This window comes from Microchirus variegatus (genome assembly GCF_963457635.1).
Source record: "Microchirus variegatus genome assembly, chromosome: 6".
NCBI classification, from domain to species: domain Eukaryota; kingdom Metazoa; phylum Chordata; class Actinopteri; order Pleuronectiformes; family Soleidae; genus Microchirus; species Microchirus variegatus.
Genome location: NC_139807.1, coordinates 6,851,913 through 6,870,797, shown reverse-complemented (window position 1 = coordinate 6,870,797; position 18,885 = coordinate 6,851,913). Strand labels below are relative to the sequence as shown.

General features: G+C 40.4%; 1 protein-coding gene across 1 annotated transcript in view; it reads left to right on the top strand.

Annotated features, from left to right (window-relative positions):
* fam13b (family with sequence similarity 13 member B) overlaps nucleotides 1–17,673 on the top strand; it is a 55,110-nt gene extending 37,437 nt beyond the window's left edge. Inside the window, exons 9-23 of the mRNA XM_083891239.1 lie at nucleotides 2,738–2,833; nucleotides 3,556–3,703; nucleotides 4,837–4,934; nucleotides 5,633–5,684; nucleotides 5,788–5,917; nucleotides 6,298–6,369; nucleotides 6,929–7,202; nucleotides 7,300–7,441; nucleotides 7,815–7,896; nucleotides 9,518–9,732; nucleotides 10,362–10,445; nucleotides 10,545–10,640; nucleotides 11,163–11,557; nucleotides 12,692–12,793; nucleotides 13,395–17,673. Of these exons, the coding sequence (XP_083747365.1) occupies nucleotides 2,738–2,833; nucleotides 3,556–3,703; nucleotides 4,837–4,934; nucleotides 5,633–5,684; nucleotides 5,788–5,917; nucleotides 6,298–6,369; nucleotides 6,929–7,202; nucleotides 7,300–7,441; nucleotides 7,815–7,896; nucleotides 9,518–9,732; nucleotides 10,362–10,445; nucleotides 10,545–10,640; nucleotides 11,163–11,557; nucleotides 12,692–12,793; nucleotides 13,395–13,518 (2,110 nt within the window). The 3' untranslated portion in view covers nucleotides 13,519–17,673. The remainder of the gene's footprint in view (nucleotides 1–2,737; nucleotides 2,834–3,555; nucleotides 3,704–4,836; nucleotides 4,935–5,632; nucleotides 5,685–5,787; nucleotides 5,918–6,297; nucleotides 6,370–6,928; nucleotides 7,203–7,299; nucleotides 7,442–7,814; nucleotides 7,897–9,517; nucleotides 9,733–10,361; nucleotides 10,446–10,544; nucleotides 10,641–11,162; nucleotides 11,558–12,691; nucleotides 12,794–13,394) is intronic.
* Nucleotides 17,674–18,885: the final 1,212 nt, after the last annotated feature.

The window sequence follows — 18,885 nt, the reverse complement described above, 5'->3', positions numbered from 1 at the left end:
AGGGCGTTGCATGACTTGGTGCCGTCCAAGCCTCAAGGATATGAACTCAGAAATCACATGACTTTAAGCTTTCTGTGTGTTATAGAAGTGACGTGTTACAGTGAGTCCGCGCATGTCACTGCAGTCATATTGCCAGAAAATTGGTTTTCACTTTGTGTGAAGTCAGAAATGTACTATTTTGGCTAAGTGGTTAACACGCTAACTTCTGTAGATGCACTATATGGACAAAAGTACGTGGCCACACCTAGTTATGTGTTGAATTCAAGTGTTTCATTCAGGCTTTGGGCTCGGCCTCTTATCTCCACTGAAGGTCAAACTTGACGCTTCAGCATTCCAAGACATTTTGGACAATGCTATGCTTCCAACTTTGTGGCAACAGTTTGAGGAACAACCTTTTTAATTCCAACATGCACAAAGCAATGACTATAAAGACATAGTTTGAAGAGTTTGGTGTGGAAGAACTTGACTGACCTGATCTCAACACCTTCCAGCACCTTTGAGATGAACTGGAACCGGGACCTCATAAATGCTCAACAGGGTTAATGGGCACAAATTCCCATAGAAACACTTTAAAATCTTGAGGAGTCTTGAGGAGAAATTATCGCTGCAAATAATGGACCAACTTTAAAGTCCTCTATATGTTTTTGAATATGTCATTACAGTTCCTATTGGTGTAATGGTCAGGCGTCCTAATACTTATCCATATTACTTCCATATAGTGCATATCTGCTACACAATTTTGTGTTTTTTTTATTATTTTGCCGCTGTGTTGTCCTTCATCTCAAAGTGGGCTTTGTCAGGTAATACTATCAGACCTGACTGATGAGGGATGAGCGGGGACCTGAAGCATTTATCCTGTCAAATTACTAAACCAAACGATCGATTTTGGGTTTTTTTCTGGGCAGAAGAATTGACTTTTGTGTTTGCAGTTGACTCACTCTTACCAGCACAATGTTGATGTTGCTTTCATCTGTCTGGACATAGAATGAATCACCTTCTGTGTTCAGTGTGGTAATAGCTTCGGGCGACGTGACATAAAAACCCCTCTATACTTAGAAACACAGCGAGAGTTGTGTGGAGCTGATTGGCTTTGTCAGCATTGTGTTAACTGATTTGAAAAACGTTTATCTTTAGAAATTACAGACTGCAGTTTCAATTAAAGCACATATTTAACACACCACCAACATTATAAAGCTCTATTGTCCAGCCAACAGTTCAGCCCTAATATGTGTTCAGACATAATGGAGCTTGGAGTTGGAGTTACTAAAAAAAATACTCATCAAATCAGTATTCTGGTTTAAGCATAAGCGTTGTTTTTCCTCCAAGGTGTCTTTGTCATTGTTTTAATATGCCAAGAGGAGTTTGGCTCCTTACCTCACAAACATTGACTTTGCTATCACACCCTGCTACTCCATAATCGAATGAAGTTTCTGAACACACGTTTAAAAATGAATATTCATACTGGCATGAATCTTCTTAGCAAGTCATAAAAAAAATTGTTTGCCATATTCCCAAAAGTGTCTTAGATAACTGCAGGGGCCTTGGCTGCTTTGACAGTCCTCTGTCCCTGAGTATAAATAATGTCCTTACTCCAGTCTGGCAGCCAGGATGTGTTCAAAAGGCCTTTCCTCTCTCGTGAGGCAAAAACACACTGTGCTTCTCTGGGCTGTGTGTGTATTTTTCCAAGTACGTGTGGCTGCATGCGTGTGATAGATAGTTATTGGTAGTGCAGCTTTTTGCAGTGAGAGGCAGAGTTGTTGCTGCAGGTGAAAGTGGAGCATGTGGCCCAGGGAAATGTGTAAAACTGGCGGCGCTCAATTATTTGACTTGGGTCCAGCGCCTTTATGAGTTTTTACCTTAAATGGGCACAGTAGTGAAACACGAGCAGAGTTGTATTCCAGCTCCCGTTCCAATAAAGATCATGTTACATTGTTAGAAACCATTACACCATATTTTTAGCACATGGGCCAATTTTGGAGTAGATTTGCCACTGGATGATAAGATGACTTACAGCAAGCCGTCAGGGGCACAGTTGCTATGGAAGAGTTGGACAGTGCTGGGTATTTTTTCAACTTACCGTCTTCCTGATTTTGAGGAGAGAGAGAAAAAAAAAATCTCATATGCAAAATGTCACAGTGATTGATTAAGGAATTCAATACAATCACACACACGGACATGGTCCAGTAAATAAACAAGCTAAATAAATCCTAGTAGATGCTGGGGATCAGCTGCTTCAAGTCAGTGGCGCAAAGGTGAAAGTGTGGTTCTTCTACCTTTTATAGGCTGTTATGTCATCTCCTCTAATGGTTATGCTTTCCAAATGTTTGAAATGTTCTTGGCCTTTAGTAAATGCCTGTTATTGTTAAAGAACCTAATAACAACAGACCACAGTGTCCTTATATGTTGCAAGGACCTAAACATAGGTATTTGTTTACTTTAGGTTATGTAATTCTGTGGACACGGCTGAAAAGGGGTGAACATAAATTGTGTTTATTTTGTGAGGTACATGTACAATAATACTCATCACTGTTGGCATCTGAGTCATCTGAGTTCTCTGCAGTCTTGTGACCGGTCACAAATGAAACATCACAACAGAGTAAACTTTCAAGGCTTCAGGTTTACAGACGTTAGCCTCATTAACACACCATACACTGTTATAAAAATTAAAACACATAGGAATATAAGTAAAAAAAAAAAATGAATGAATAAATATACTTTGTGTTTTCTTTTTCCCCAGGATAATACAGCGAACCATCAGAGCTGCAGTGGAGCAGCACTTCTTTGAGTTAAAAACATCCATCGACCATGGCCTCAGCAACTATGACAGCCAGAGGTGAGAGTGCACGTTCACTGCTATTAACACAAGACGGGCGTACACATACAGAAAAGCAACACCTGCAGTAAAAACTTTGCTGTTGCACCTGGCGCTACAAACACACGTTACACAGATTCCTCAGGGGCTGAAAGTGGCATCAAGTTATTTAAAAAAAAATGTTTGGCATTGCGAACATTGAAGACAAAGGTTAAAAGCCAACCAAATGACTCAGGTTACCAGTAAACATGTTGACAACAGTGATGTTAGTAAGTAGTCGATTTGAGGGCAGCAGCTGTTCGGTGTCAGTCACCTCAAGGACAAAACAAGACAACATTATGGAGACATGACACCGTTAATATTTTACACTGCATGCTAAAAAGGGCACCTTTATTTGCTGCCCACAGGATAAGTTGTCTCAAAGCATAATGTTGTTTGAAATCTTTCCAGTGATTCTCAGAACTAGACGAGGTAATGTCTGCCAGCTGTCATCGTTGTCGGAAGAAGTTTTATATTCTACACATGCATGACAGTTTTACGATATACAGTACTTTTTATATCCAAGTCACCTCTGGTCAATAAGAGCATTGATGCTTGTGGCATCGTGACTTACATGTGAGACGTCTCTTCTCCACCAAACAGTGTCAGAGAAACGGATTTCTGTCTGTGGAAATGTTTTTTTTTATTATTTAAATACGTTGATACATTTTTTTTTTTAATCTGGTTGAATGTTATTTTTTCAGAGTGAGTCCCAGTGAGTCTGCAGATGAGGGTTGCCATGGAGACGGGGAGCAACAGACCGAACCAGAGGACAGTCCCCGTGACACAGAAGGGGAGACCCCACTCACGCAGACAGAGGAACACGTGCAACAAAGCCAAACGGACACGCAGGTCTGTATTCGATGTGGGAAATACACACATTTAAAGTTTACATCAACAGACATAGTTATGGTTGCATATCGCACACACTGAAAACACACTGCAAAGATTTTAATATATGTATTGAATAATATATGCTGTTGTGTATATATAAAAGAAAGCAATTTCTGAATAAAAATTAACTGTACACACAACTTACCAACCACTATCTGTTAGAATAATCATCACATCAGTAAATGTTGGTGGGAATATTTCTATGCCTGTAGTATAACTGTCTCGTCTGTGTATGGAAATTGAAAAGGGGAAAGAAATGTGACATTTTACATCATCAGGATTTCTCGCAAAAACAACCGCACCAGAGCTCAGACCCAGAGCATTTGCTGTGTGGGATGGCAGCATATTTTCCGTAACAAACCTCCTTCCTGTTTCAGTCTGTTGGTTCATTCCATGACTGACTGTTTGATATTATCACCACAGTCCATCTTTGTTCTTCTCTGATCGAGACAATTGCAAGAATTTTACCGGGGAGGAGAGCGGAGACAACAGCATGTCTGTTTCAGACACACACACATCATCAATATATATGTTGGTGTATATAACAGTGTGTATTTGAAAAGAGGCGCTGTTCAGTGTGATGAGCTCGTCACAAGGTGATGAGCTTTAATTCAACGTATATAAAAGGGCTGCCCGCTCATGATTGTTTTCATTATCAGTTGATTTGTAGATAATGTATTTCACATTGAATCAATTTGTTGTCTGAAAGTGTATGAAAATGCTGAAAAATGTCACTCAGTCATCCTTAGATATTCAGTTTCCTGTCGTATAGCATCAAAGAAAAACTTGTTTCTGTCTCTAAAAAAGAACTCAAAGTGATATTGGATTATCAAAATAGTTACACAGTATGTTAATGTAGATTTTACCTCATTGCCCCCTTTCTTTGTAACGACTTTATGTTTGTATTATCATTTAAAGAAGTGAAAGTATATATTCCCACATCATGTGAAATTAAAAAGAAAAGGGATGTACAAGTTTACGTTGACGTCAAGTTCACACATTCTTTATTTTCTCTTTCTCTGCGTTGGTCATTTGCTTTGACTTCTGCATTGAGTTATTTTAATTAGTTGCTGTTTTTTTTTTTCTCGCAGGATTCACTGGACTCTAACACCACCTTGACTGAGAGCTTAGGAATGGATCTGGATGCAGAGGCTGTCAGAGATGCTGAGAACAACATCAACACTGCCAGGTGAGCCACAGCGCCGGCTTCACAGTCTGCTTTCCGCTCATGTTCACTTTTGTTTTTTAGAAAACAACAAGGATCATTTCTTTGAGTACATTTAGATTTAATCTATGTGAGGTGTGATTATATATAATTGAGAGAATGCGCGATGTGGAGAGAGGACACTCCAGAGAGAGCGTGAAAATCCTTATCATTAAAAACGTGTGAACAAGAAGCAGTGATGTTGTCATGAGCCGATCACTTCACGTGATCCAATTTGAAATGCCATGTCAGCCAGAGCTGTTTTTCCGCTGCATTAGATACGGATCTTTGTTATCTCGTTCTCCCTCTCATGTTAAAGTCACGCTACATTGTCCTGTCATTTAACGCAGTATACATTTCACCAGTGTTTCCTACAGGTTGGATGATTTCTTGTGATTGTGGGTGGAGACTAAGGCAGTTCAGAGGGAAAGAGTGCAGCACAGATTATATAGAACTTGTGTATGGGAAACACCATAGGCTACATCATCCCTGCAGTGTGTAACTTTTAAAAAACAGGACCACAATTGGCTCAAAGCCACTCTTTAATACATTACACTGTAAAAAAAAAAAATCAGCTCGGTTCAAGATTTCAGAGCAAAAACTATTGAAAAAGTATGTCCTGTGTTTGTTTCAGTAATAGTACATTTTTATTTGAATAAAATTAAATATGTCTGTCATTTCAGGCAGGACAATCAACCCTGTGAGAACATGGACCAGACTGACACCATAAGCTGTGTAAGTTATTCACAGTTTATATCATTATCTTTATTTATTTGCCTTCGTTTACGTTATTCCTTCAATTCTCTGATTTGTATTCCCTCTCTCTCTCTCTCACCAGGACACAGATTCATGCTGCTGTGATCAGAACGCCAACACCAGCGAGACCAACAGGAATCACTTGTTGCCATGCCAACCAAACTCTGGCAAGAACCCCCACCTCCAACTCTTTCCCGACAACCAATGGGACGGTAGGAATCTCTCTTGTCTCTGCAAAACCAGCGCACACACACACTTTATTTACCGGGAAACCAAAGATGCTTGTTCTTGGACAGACAGAGTGATATAAGCAGATTAATCGACAACGGTAACAACAATAAGTTGTTTGTTTCATAAAATGTCACAACATTTGCTGAAAGTTGTTGAAAGAAAACTTTGAGCTGTCTTTATCCTCCTATTTCTCTGTAATTATATTGAATGTCACACAAACACACTTGCTAAGAATGAATGTTGAGGAATGATTGACTTCACCGTTCCTCTCCTCTGCTGCCTCTCTCTCCCCCTGTTCCTCATTCCTATTCCTCTTCTTCTTCCCTTTTTATTCCACCTTGTCGCCGTTCATCGAAAACAGCGTCGCCCCCCTCCCATCTCCACCTCCCTCACATAGATTTCTCATGTATGCACCTGCAAAAAGAAGGCCACGGTAAGTAGCTTCATGCCTACCCGACCCTCCACCCGTGTAACCATACTTGTTTTCATCGTGCCTCGTGGTTGCTTGCTGATTTGGTCACATTAAGGAGACTTAATTAACACATTCTCAGTTTTAAATGTGCTTATGTGATACTAATGATGAATAAATCCCTGCATGTAAATACCATCAGGTGGCAGAAGGACAGATTTTACTTTCCTCACTTTGCTCCCGCACTAAGCAGATTGATCAAGACTTTTACCTTCTATTACTTCTAGGTGCCTCATTTGTGTATTATTATTATTATATTTCTGACCCCTCTTTCATCCTTTTATTTCCTCTTTTTTTTCCCCCTCCTCCACTGCTCATTTGCATTGTACTGAAAGTAAGCGAGTGAAACAGCAGGGAGCAAAAGAAGAAGACAATGAATTTGTTGTCGCCCACATCAGCTTTTGTGTCTCTTAGATGTTCACCGCCTACTTCACGTGCAAATTAAATTACTAATTCCTCTCCTTCCCCGAGCGCTGGGGGATTGGCTCTGACTGCTCTTTACTCCATTTTGTCTCTTCTCCAGACCCCATCCCAGCTTACAAATCCTGGCACGATGACAATGAGAGTGGAGAGGCGCAGCTCTCCCCACTGGCTGGTCGCATGGTTCCTCTCCCCCCACTGCCCCTGGAAGAGGAGGGTGAGGACGAGGATGGGGAGGGAGGGCAGGAAGCCTCCCCTTCCTCCTCTCGCTCCCACCCTCACCTTTTGGCTCGACGCTTCCTCAACTTTGGCGCGCATGGTGCCCAGCGCTTCCTTCAGCAGGACCCAGAAGTCACCTCACCGACCAAAGCGCAGAGGTAGGACGGGGCGCAGGCACCGAGGTCTAAGTCAGGTGCAAAATGTCTGATGTGTCGTGTATTTTACTCAAACCTGTGCTTCCTGTGTCGCTCTCAGGCCACGCCGAGCTTCGTTTGGCTCAAAAGAGGCAATGAGAGGAGGAGATGCAGTGACTCACCAACTCACCAAAAAGCTACAGCACCTGAAGAAGAAAATCAAACAATTTGAAGAGCAGTTTGAGAAGGAGAAGAACTATAAGGTAAAAGTATACATTGAAGAAAAAAATAGCATGGATTGTATTGTTTTTAAGACATTTCTTTTAAAAGTACTGCTCACAGCTGCTTGTAGCATTTCCAGCTAACAAATCCCTAATTTGTCTGGCAAAGGCAGTAAACCTGACATGTTGTCACTCACAGAAAAGTTTCTTCCAGTGTTTGTTTATCATGCCAGTATACTAGTAATATAAAATGTGAATTTTAAATCAAGAATTAACTCACAAACTGGATCAGATTACCAGGAGTCCACTGAAACGATAATTTACCATTTAGAAAACATGAGCCAACATTGCTGTTGTATATACTTTTTACCCCAAACTACAACTTTTTCCTGTCCCCTCCTCCTCTGTTTTACAGCCCTCTCATGCAGACAAGGCAGCTAACCCCAAAGTCCTCAAATGGATGACCGACCTCACCAAGATACGGAGGCAAATTAAAGGTAGACCCGCTCTCTCGTACTCCTGTGAACGTGTGTGTGTGTGTGTGAGCGAGTGTGTGTTTGTGTGTCAGGGTTAGAGTGTCTGCGTGCCATCCTGTTCCTCGTTGGACAGCTTGACCCTCCCCACTCCTAACCTTTGACCTGTGTAATAACATTGCATGTATGCTGGATTAACACACACAAGCAGACATGCATATGCCAGGGGTTGACGTGGCTTTCATAAGCGTGGCTCCCACCCTCCAGTGTGCTGGTGCGTCCTTGTAAACCCACATTCATTACCTGAGGCGAGTTTGGTGAGATGAAACTGTGGGAATAAATAATTTGGAAAAAATAACCTCTTTTTTTGCACTTTGGTAATCTGATTTTCATTCTTACGAATTTATTCTAAGCATGAAATAGAACCCAAACAAATGGCAGTCAATCTGTGCAGTTTCTCTAGGGTAATCCCATTGTTTCATCACACAGAACAAACCCCATGACACTCGTCCACCTCGCCTCTGCGAGGTGACGGCTCTCCTTTTGTGGAGAACAGAGTGGCCGAAAACATTTCTCTCACTGTTTCAAATCGAAAATTGAAAAACAACAATAACGCAAACATCCACTTTCCTCCCTCCTCCTCCTCCAATCGGCCAACGACCGATTGATTGATTGACTGATCGGCCAACCAGGACGCCAGCACCACCTTTTACCCAGAAGCACGCTGAGGCACCAGGCTTTGCTCCATTCACACAGACGCCACCATGCTCCCTCCTCCCCTTCCTCCTCCTCTTTCTGCTCTCCTCCCCATCACACACTCACCCCCCCGCGCCACCCCTACTCAGGCCTGAACTGTAGACCGTTTCACCTCAGTAAGTACCAACCCCTCAGTAAGTAGACCTTACATACACTCCTGAGAGTAACCCTGAGGAGGCATTGTGAGAGCATCTTGCTTCTTTGTTTTGATGTTTCATGTTGAAAGAGCATGTTGTCACTGAATGTTTACATAAGACGACAAAAGTGGGGAAATAACTTGAGGGACATGTGGTGGGTGATAAATTCACGTTAAGATTGACAGAGTGCAAAAAAAACAAAACACTTCTGATTTGTTTTTTGTTTTTTTTGTTATTTTTCTCACCTAAAACAAAGCATCGTTGGTATTTATCTGAAACTAAGTAAATTAAAACCCCATATCTGTGTTTTTAGGCTGATGGTAAGTTCACTAGCATTATGTCTCTATGTGTATTCATTAGTAGTGACATTTTGAACAGTGTGAAATACTGTAATGTACAGGGTATTTGTTTGCTTGATGTACTTGGGCTTTTACTTGGCGTGTTTTTGTTCTGAGTGTTAGTGTGTGCGTGTGTGAGTGTGTGTGTTTTCTAAGCATGCACGTTTTTTATCATAACTGTGAGGTCCTCACCTTTCACCCCTGCAGATGTCTCTTTACCTCCTGCTTGTCTGATCATTCAGTCAAGGATGTTCTATGTGAAGACTTGAGGTTTCATCCTCTTATTTTCTTCAACCACATTTCCCTGTGCTGGTTCTTCCATTTACACATCACGCCCCTCTGTCTCCTCCACCCTCTTTTTCTTTTCTTTTTTTTTGTACACCCGTCTTACTCACCTTAACCCTCCATCCACAGACGCCAAACACCGCGCAGAGAGCGAGCTCGGCCCTCAGACTCGTCCTCGGAGCAACACTTTGCCCAAAAGCTTTGGCTCCACGCTGGATCAAGGTGCCCACGATGCAGCGGGGGAGGTTAAGGGTTCACACCCCACCAGAGAGGAAACACTGGATTTAATTCAACGCAGAGTCAAAGGGAAGAAGCAGGAGGACGGCTGGCCCGATGATATCAAGGTGAACTATGTGGTTCATTAGTTAGTTACTAGTGTTGTAATTTACATAACTTACGTTTGACACCTCCAGTCTTTACACAGTGAAAAACTGAATTACTCCTCCTTAGTCCAAGGATGTGATGGATTTATACTAGTTATTTTGACAGATTGTTTTTGGCAGACAGCACAGACTGTAGTGAAGTATAACGACACTTTTCATCTTCATGCGGTTGTCGATGGCAAATTCGCCTCAGGGTCGTGTTGTGTTGGTAACCATCCCCACCCTCAGGTGTTTAATTACTCTAATTAGCTGGGCGGAGCTGTGCTGCTACTTGCATGTTTTAAAAGATTCCATGTGCTAATTAAAGTGTGAGTTGTTGTGAGTCAAGTGTGTTCTAGTCTAAATCATAAGTGGTGGTGGTTAGGATTTATGGGAGTGGGATTTTTTTTTTGTGTTAGAAAATGGAAAAATTAGGCAAAAATAAGATTGTAAGTAAGAGAGTAAGATGGCGCCATTATGTCATGAGACATTTTAACATTTGATTCGTTTGAAGTTCTCGTCTCAGTGACGCATCGGGAATCGGAAAAGATGGCGTGCAAAGGTAAATTTATCTGTATTAACCAACTGTGTCCGTTTTTCTGTCTCCATAGAAGATGACAAAGGAGCAGTTGTCCTGTGAGAAAACTGTCCTGCAGAAGAACCTGCTGCACTATGAAGGCCTGCACGGTCGACCGGTAACTTCAAAAACATTCCCTTTTCTTAAAAAAAACACCATGTATTTTTAACCAAAACAATTTAAAACATATCTTTAACTTTAGTTCTTTGTCTCTCAGGTGACCAGAGAGGAGCGTCTGGTGGTGAAGCCTCTCTATGATCGCTACAGATTGGTCAAGCAGATGCTCACCAGAGTCAGCATCACACCTATCACAGTACGTGCACATTACCAACACACCATTACATTTATACGATAAGCAAAATACTCAACTCAAATTTAGAATTTAACTTAGATTAATTTGGATGATTACGTTCATTATCTCCATAGAAAACTCTTTGTGCAAATGCAGTAGTTTGTGCTGCTGTCCTTTATTTAATTAAGTGGATAAATTTGACTTTATTACTTTAAGTTAGGTGAACTTAAAGGGCCAGTGTGTACCATTTATAAGCAGAAATTGAATTACTACACCTTGCTGTTTCTGTAGCAGCCTGTGCGGACAAACCAACCAGAGCGTGCATTTCACATTTTAAAGTAAAAACTTACTACTCAAACCAAGAAGAGGGACATGCTTTCACACATGTGCAAAGTTTCCTCACTTTTGGATGTCACTATTTCTGACACTCTGAACCTTTAAAACTGGATAATGACACATCACTTAAACAACATAAGTATACAAATAAAATAGTCACTCACATTCTGCTTTTTAAACCTGTGTAAATATCCACCCCCACCTCAGGTGTCCCCCTCCAGCAAGAGGCGGAGTCAGACCCTCCAGCCAATCATAGAAGGTGAAACCGCTCATTTCTGGGAGGAGATCAAAGAGGAGGAGGAGGACGACGAGCAGAAAGGCGGCAGCGGCGGTTGTGGTGGAGCAGGAGAGGAAGACGAGAAGGAGGAGGAGGAGAGGGATGAGGACGAAGAGGAGGAGGAGGAAGAGGATGAAGAAAGCAGTGGTGGGGAAATGCAGAGCCCCGACGTCATCATGGCCGTGGACCTCATGTCACCGACCGACAGGCAAGTGAGGAGCCAGAGCCAAACCGACAGCGACTGTTCAATGAGAGCCAAGCTGGAGGAAGGGTCAGGGAGGCTGGCACTGGACCTGCGACTCTCCAGCTCCAACGCCTCATCCATGTAAGAGCAAAAAAACAACACACAAACACTCAGGTCTGAGGACAACGTTTATATTTACAGGAAAATCTGTTGTCTTTCATTTGTTTTAGTTCTGTATCTGATAATTACAGCCCAACCATCATAGTAAATGACTTAAAGGACAGTCCTCTTGTTTATCTACTCGACAAATTTAATTTCTTACAGAAGCAGAGAATGTAAATTAAATCAGGGGCGACCACAAACAGTCCTGCACATGTAAACAAACGGGCAGTGTGTTTGTTTCTTTGACTGTCGAAGTCCCCTTCAAGTAGCTAATCCTGACAGACAGCTCCTGTCTTTACTGTCACTCAAATGACTTAAAGTATTACAGATGGTGAGTGCTTTAATTATTTAATTATGTCAAAATTTGCTGCATCTTAAATTGAACTCACTGTAAAAAAAAAAAAAAAGGGTTCTGTGGAAGTAAAGACACATTTCTACCACGGCAGAGTGTTTGATTTCGGTAATATCCTCATGTTTCTATGGTGACTGCTTTTTTAAAAAGAGATTATTACTGTGTGACAGTAGATGTCAGGTGAAAGAGAAAGCACAGCCTCACAATGTGACAGCAGGGTGGACTATTTTATGTCTTTACTTATTAAATAATGACAGCCATCTTTTCAGGAAAGAGGTTTGATATGTTGTCATAAGATAAACCTGGGTGTGAATAGTGAAATGAATTACTGGACTGATGTAACACTTGAGTCATAGTCTGAGATTAGGGTTCAAATTAACGCAAATGTATTCTATTAGCAACTCCTTTAAACATCAGAATCCATGTAATGTTTTATTCAGAATAAGGTTAATAGTTATTGGTGTCCATTAATGATACCAGCACTGCGACAGGTCTAAATGTCTGCGGTGAGAGGACAAATTACAGTCTCATCTGTTCAATGCGTGGGTGAGCTCACAGCTGAAGTCAGACATACCTTTAATCTCCTTTATCTGGTCAGGTTCGTACATTCAGGTCTCTTCATCTGGACCCGATTCCAACAGCTGGTGCCTGCCCTCGATAGAATTGGTTACCATTGAAGGACAAAAAGAATAAATAATGTGATTTAAATACATTACATCTGTAGTGTAACTGTGTCCCTGTGTCGTGTCTTTGTCCTCCAGGCCAGAGCTGCTGGAACAGCTGTGGAAGGCCAGAGCAGAGAAGAAGAAAATGAGGAAGACCATCAGAGAGTTTGAGGAAGATTTCTATCAGCATAATGGAAGGTAGGTGTGAGAGCGACACTCGGCACATAATTCTGATTCCAAACATTCCGATAACAATCCGGTGTTTGTAAATAGTAATTTCACAGGCTCATGGAATCTACTTTCAATCACCTTGTTGTTGAAAAGGTGCTGGCTTTAATTTAAGGGAAAAGGTTTTGTACTTTGGTGTTTGAGTGCCCAAAAACAGAGACGTTTACAGAGAACTCTGACGCCGTATTTTTGGTCCTGACGGGCAGAGATGGAGACGTCAAAGACCGGCGTTCACTTCATGATGGGTTTATAATCGTCCACATACTTTCACTTCTTCATATCAGAAGACTCATTATCACTACTTTTTAAAAAGTATTCCTGTTTACACGGATACACCCACGCCCAGTGAGCCTGACTGGTCACGTGACACACACGGTTAGGTGTATTAGTGTGGGAACAGATGAAAAACGCATCATCGTCTAGACACAGATTATCAGAAAAATATGTTCAAAGTTACTTCCAAGGAGACAAATCAAGTGGATAGTTTCTGTAGCCAAAAAAGAAAAGAATCAGAAAAACAGGTGGCTGAAAACTGAAAATCTCTCTCTCTCTCTCTCCTTCTCTGGTGCAGAAATGTTCAGAAGGAGGACAGGGTGCCGATGCTGGAGGAGTACAGAGAATACAAAAGGATCAAGGCTAAACTCCGCCTCCTGGAAGTCCTAATCAGCAAACAGGATTCCTCCAAATCCATCTAGCCCCGCCCTCCCCATCTAGCCCTCATCATCCTCCTCCTCCTCCTCCTCAGATCTTCAACACAATCAGCGCGCACATCAGCCACCAGTCACTGCAGCCAGGATTTTCCATCAGTAACGACATGGAGATGAGTTTAAGGCGACTGCGGTCACGTCATGGACAAAAACGCGCGTCCACAGCGAGGTCGAGGTGCGTTCACAGGGAAGGGACTTTCACATGTCACCTGTGCAGTTCTCCTTTTCCACAGAAAAAGTACTTTCTGGTGGAAGAGGAACTAATTTAACTTTACAACATTCATCACACTGCAGTCCAACACTGGCTGTTGGCAGCGTCAGTATTAGAACAAAGAGTAAATACGATTAGGAAGCTTCAATGTTTAGTGTAATTCGAGTTCAGTCCATCGTCTTCACAAATTGCTCGAGTTTACAAACGGCCCGGAGAGCCTGAAACATGTGTGAGATGCAAAATGACACTCAGTCATTTCTCCATGACGTGACTGCAGCGCCACCTTCAGTGAAACCTCAGAATCAGCCGAACACAGCAGCAGCAGCAGCAGCATTTTAACAACAGAAAAAAACCTTCATCGTGTTTGTCTTCATCAGACTTCTCGCGTCTCATGTCCTCGTCTTCTGAGGAAACAAAACTTTTTTTTTCTTTTTTTAAATTTCAGGAACGTTTCTTTTTTTTTTTTTTTTTTTTTTTCTGCTGAGGTATCGCATTTGAACAGCGCAAGGATCGGCATTTTACACACACACACACTGTTCACTTAAGACACCACGTGTTTGTTTTTGTTAGTTTGGGACAGTTCTCCTTGTTTCACGGAGTCACGGTTTTAAAAACGCGAGGGAGGCTATATTGGTGATTTTTTTCTTTTTTTTGGACGATTGAACGTCTTCACATCCTGAACACTTCAGACTGATTTTAAATTAATTTAAAGCGCATGTTTTTTGCGTGTTTTATTGAAAAAAGAAAAAGAAGAAAAAAACATATAGGCATACATGTTTGTTTGAGAGACACTGCTGTTTATGTTGAATGAAAAAAATCTCTGTCGTGTTCTAAAAAGGGAAGAAATCCCAGTGTGATTCTCATTTTCTTTTTCAGTTGTTCTTCAGCGTTTTGGTTCCGTTTCTGTTCGGGAAGATGTTCGCACGGACAAAAAAACTTTCCTTTCTTTCTTCAGAGTTGTCTTTTCGTCATATCCTCGTGATTTAGATATTTCTGACGGGATCTAAAAAGGATTAAGACGTGAGAGTTGGCTTTTTTTCCGCATGTTGTTGCTTCTTCTCTCGAAGGTCGTCTGAGACGGTGATATTTTTACAAGATGGAGATTGAGATTTTTAGCTTTAAGAAAAAAAAAAAAGGTTGTATAATTGTAATAGAAGAGAAGGCAGCGTTCACTGTCAGCACTGATTTTAAAACATCTGTGGATGTCTTGTTTGACTGGAACCGTTAGCTTTCATGTTTCCAGAGAAAGAGCCGAGGACGTTTCACCGAGCAGAAGTTCGGGTGTGTTTCTTGTCCACTCGAGTTTTATTTCCTGCTGGCAGGTTAAAAAAAAAAAAAGAAACGAGAGCAGGTGAGGAGGACGAAGAAGAAGAGTCCATTTTGAAGTTTGATACATGCCAATGAGTTTCAAACGCGGGAAGACGACAATTTCCAACAGTCGCTTAATTTGATGTCGGGCCGGTTGCGTTAGTGAAGTGGCTAAAGTTCGATTGTCAGAACCTTGGTGGCTGATTTGGATCGTCGCCGTTGAAACGTTCAAAAATGTGCTTTTCTTACTGTATCGATGGACGGCGAGAATTAGCGGTCGTTGTTTTTTTTTTTTGCCTGCGAGTTGACGTCATACAAACGAAACAGGCGAGGGTAGGGTGAGCGTATGTTTGTCGGCATGGAAACGGAGGTCATTTGAGTTAATGTTATTTGCACAGCGTTCACAGAATGCAGCCCTTTTTATTTTTAATTTTTTTTCATTTTTATTTCTTAAAATGAAGCACTACTTCTATATAAATATAAATATATACTGTACATAAAAGAAAAAAAACACACACACACACCCGAAGGAATGAATGTCAGAAATGTTTAAATTATTTCAAACATTACGTTTGGCCCCCTTTGGTTTAATTATATTTGTGATGCCCTGAAAATGTTTTTCTTTCTTTTCTTTTTTTTTTTTTATTTTGAAATCATTATAAATACTGCTATTACTTAACCATAATCATTACTTTTTTGTGTGATAATGAGGATAATAAGAATATTAATCCTGTTGTATTTACTTACTAACTGTAAAAAAAAAAAAAAAAAAAACAGCTGTAGAAGTTAGTCTGGCACTGTGTGTGTGTGTGTGTGCGTGCGTGCGTGTGTGTGCGTGTGTGTGGCTAATCAAACGAACACGCTCTATTTCTGATTTATTTTTGTTGCTCTTTGTAAAAAAAAAAAAAAAAGTAAGTTAAAATAGAAACAGAGCTGTAGTGAGCTTGCATGGCAAATGAGAACATACTAGGGCAAAAATACATGTGTCACACATGTCATTGTCACGGTGCAGTAACAATAAGGGACGGCTCTGATTGTTTTCGATTCTTTGTTTGGTGATTTAAAAAGTCAATGATTGCACTGATTTAAAAAGAAAGATAATACAATCTTCCTATGCCAGTCTTATTACCACTAGGTGGCAGCAGCAGCAAGCATTTTTGTTAGTGGACTGCATGTGGGTTTTTGAAGCTGCTCCTCTAAAGTCAACATGCTGTGGAGCCCAAAATTTACCAGGGTCGTTGAATGCATCACATCTCTAGCTCACGTGCTGTGAACTAGGGACTGATTATTTTTGACCGAAATTGCGATATGAGGTGGAAAATGGTAATATTTTTCCATAATTATTCTCACTTTCATTTGATCGACACGTTTAAAGTGATTACTGTGTGATATTTGTGCAGAAACAAATGTTTGTTTGTTTCTCGCGTGTGTAGATCAGGACAATATTTTATCCTAAAAGAAATATTGTGCCTCCTGCGATTTGAAACCTGAACCCTGCGTTACTTTCACAAAATGTGCTGCTGCAGTTTAGAATATTGACAAATGATCCGAGCGAACAATCGAAAAGCAGTTTTGCTTGAAATGGCCATCCCGAGTAACAATATAGTCAAAATGTATTGGAGGCTAATTTGTTATTATCTCACATGCAACTTCCAGTGTGTTAATAACGATGTAATGAAGAGAGTATCGCAGTTGTTTCTAAAGTAATATGTAGGTAAAAGCTTCGTAAAAGAGAACTAGAATTAATAAATTAAAAGTTGAAATTCAACTCCTTTATGTTCTACTAACTTGTCGTTACTAAGCTGTTACTTGGTTATTTCTATAGAAATGACACAGGGTTTTTACCAGGATGTTGCGTTGTTTTTTGTTACTGCACTGTGATGTAAAGTGTCACCATTGTTTGTGTTATTTGTGCCATGAAGAAGCAGCAATAATAAAACTGTGTGGAGGTTTTTAAAAAAAAAAAATGGGTTTGATCAATATTTAAGGTACTTTTCCCATTTACATTTTCCTGTTTCTCTCTCTCTCACACACACACACACACACACACAGCATAATGTTCATGTCGGCGCCACTGAAAAAAACCAAAACTACGCAACAAACCGGTGAAGAGGGACTGAAAAGCCAATTAACATATCAATGTGTTGTATCTGAAAACATTCCAAGTTTTTATTATCATCATAAAAAAGCAAGAAAAAGGAAAGTGGAAGCATCATCTGCAGAGGTTTTCTTCTGTTTTCATTTCAACCTTTTGATTTCTTTGGCGCATCAGTCAGTTGCTCGCGACAGAACGGTAAAACTAAACGTATTCTGTGTCGGTGTGAAGATTTTTTATTTTTTTTTAAATCTCACACTTATTCCATCTGACGTGCATGGATGTTTCTCACACACACACACACACACGTGTGGAGTTCACAGCAGAGGTCACTGTCAATGATGTCGGCTCCTCCTCCTGCAAGAAAACAGGCGACACTTTAAAATATTAGCGTTTTGAAGTCTGTTGTGTGATTTTTCTGAGAAAATGCAGACTTTCATATTTAACAGAACTGGTGTTTTTGTTTGTCAGAGTTGAAATTAAGTGAAGTTGACACTGGTTTTTGCTGTGTTTTCCCTCTTCCACCTCCTCCTCCACGCAAGTTACCTGTGTTTTATCACAATAATATATTGTTTGTACTGTGTGTAAATGTTTTCATACTTTCTGAATGGCTTTTTTTTTGTTTTGTTTGGTTGTTGTTCTGTTATTTCTTCATTAACAAAACGGATGAGAAAATACAATCATTAACAGACATTTACACATGAAAATAAAAAACGACGACAAGCTTGCCACATCACTTCTCCTCGTTCTGATTTTGACAATTTTGAAAATGTTTCTTTCCGCACATGAAATGTGATGATTTCATGCATTTCTTCATAATCTTTGGAGGTAAAAGTACATTTCTTTGTTTGTTCAGAGAGAAAAACACGTGAAGATGTCACCCTGCTTCGGAGAAACTTAAAATAATATTAAACTTTTATCTTTACTTTTATCTTCTGTTATTTATGGACAAAACAGCCATAAAATAAACATTCCGAGACACTAAAGAAAACTAATGAGAAGACATCAAATCTATAAAAACTACACTTACACGATGTTATGACCTGATGAATTAAAAATGAATGAGTAAAGTACATACACCATAATAATTTTTTTAAATCTTAAAAACTGTTTTATTTGTAAATTGATTTACTTTATTTGATCCTGGATCGATTGTCTCGTGATAATTCCGCCCCCAATAACAACCCCTGCGTTCACGCCCCCTACTTTCTGATTGGCTGACCAGTTGGCGGCAACATTCAACTTCCTTACTAAAGCTGGGACTTTGCGTTGTCTCCCGTCAAAGAGTTTGTCTCTAACGTAAGTTCTTTATATTCTTTTTTGTCGAACTGTGTTTCACCACTAACGGCAATATCAAAAGTTGTCTACTTATCAGTAAGTAAACGCTCACATTTGCTGCTTTTACAGGTTATTTACCACTAGCTTACCACTAGCTAACCGCTAACAGGATTCCGGCTCTTTGCTGCGGACTGGATTTCAAGGACGGACTGGACTGGATTCGGTTTTCTGCTGTAAGTACAACAGAAACCCCAGTTTTTTATTTAGTTTAAGAGACCAATTGTGTTTTGAGCTTCAACAAACAAACTTCTTCTTGGGTTTTTCTATGGTGGTATGGTGGTATGGTGATGTATTTGTTTCGAGTGTCAAATGTACTGTTTCAAAATTTTAAAATGTGTTTATTTTGTGTTTGTATTGGCAGACGTTGTAATTTTCTGTACATTCGTTAGTCTTTTTTTGTTAA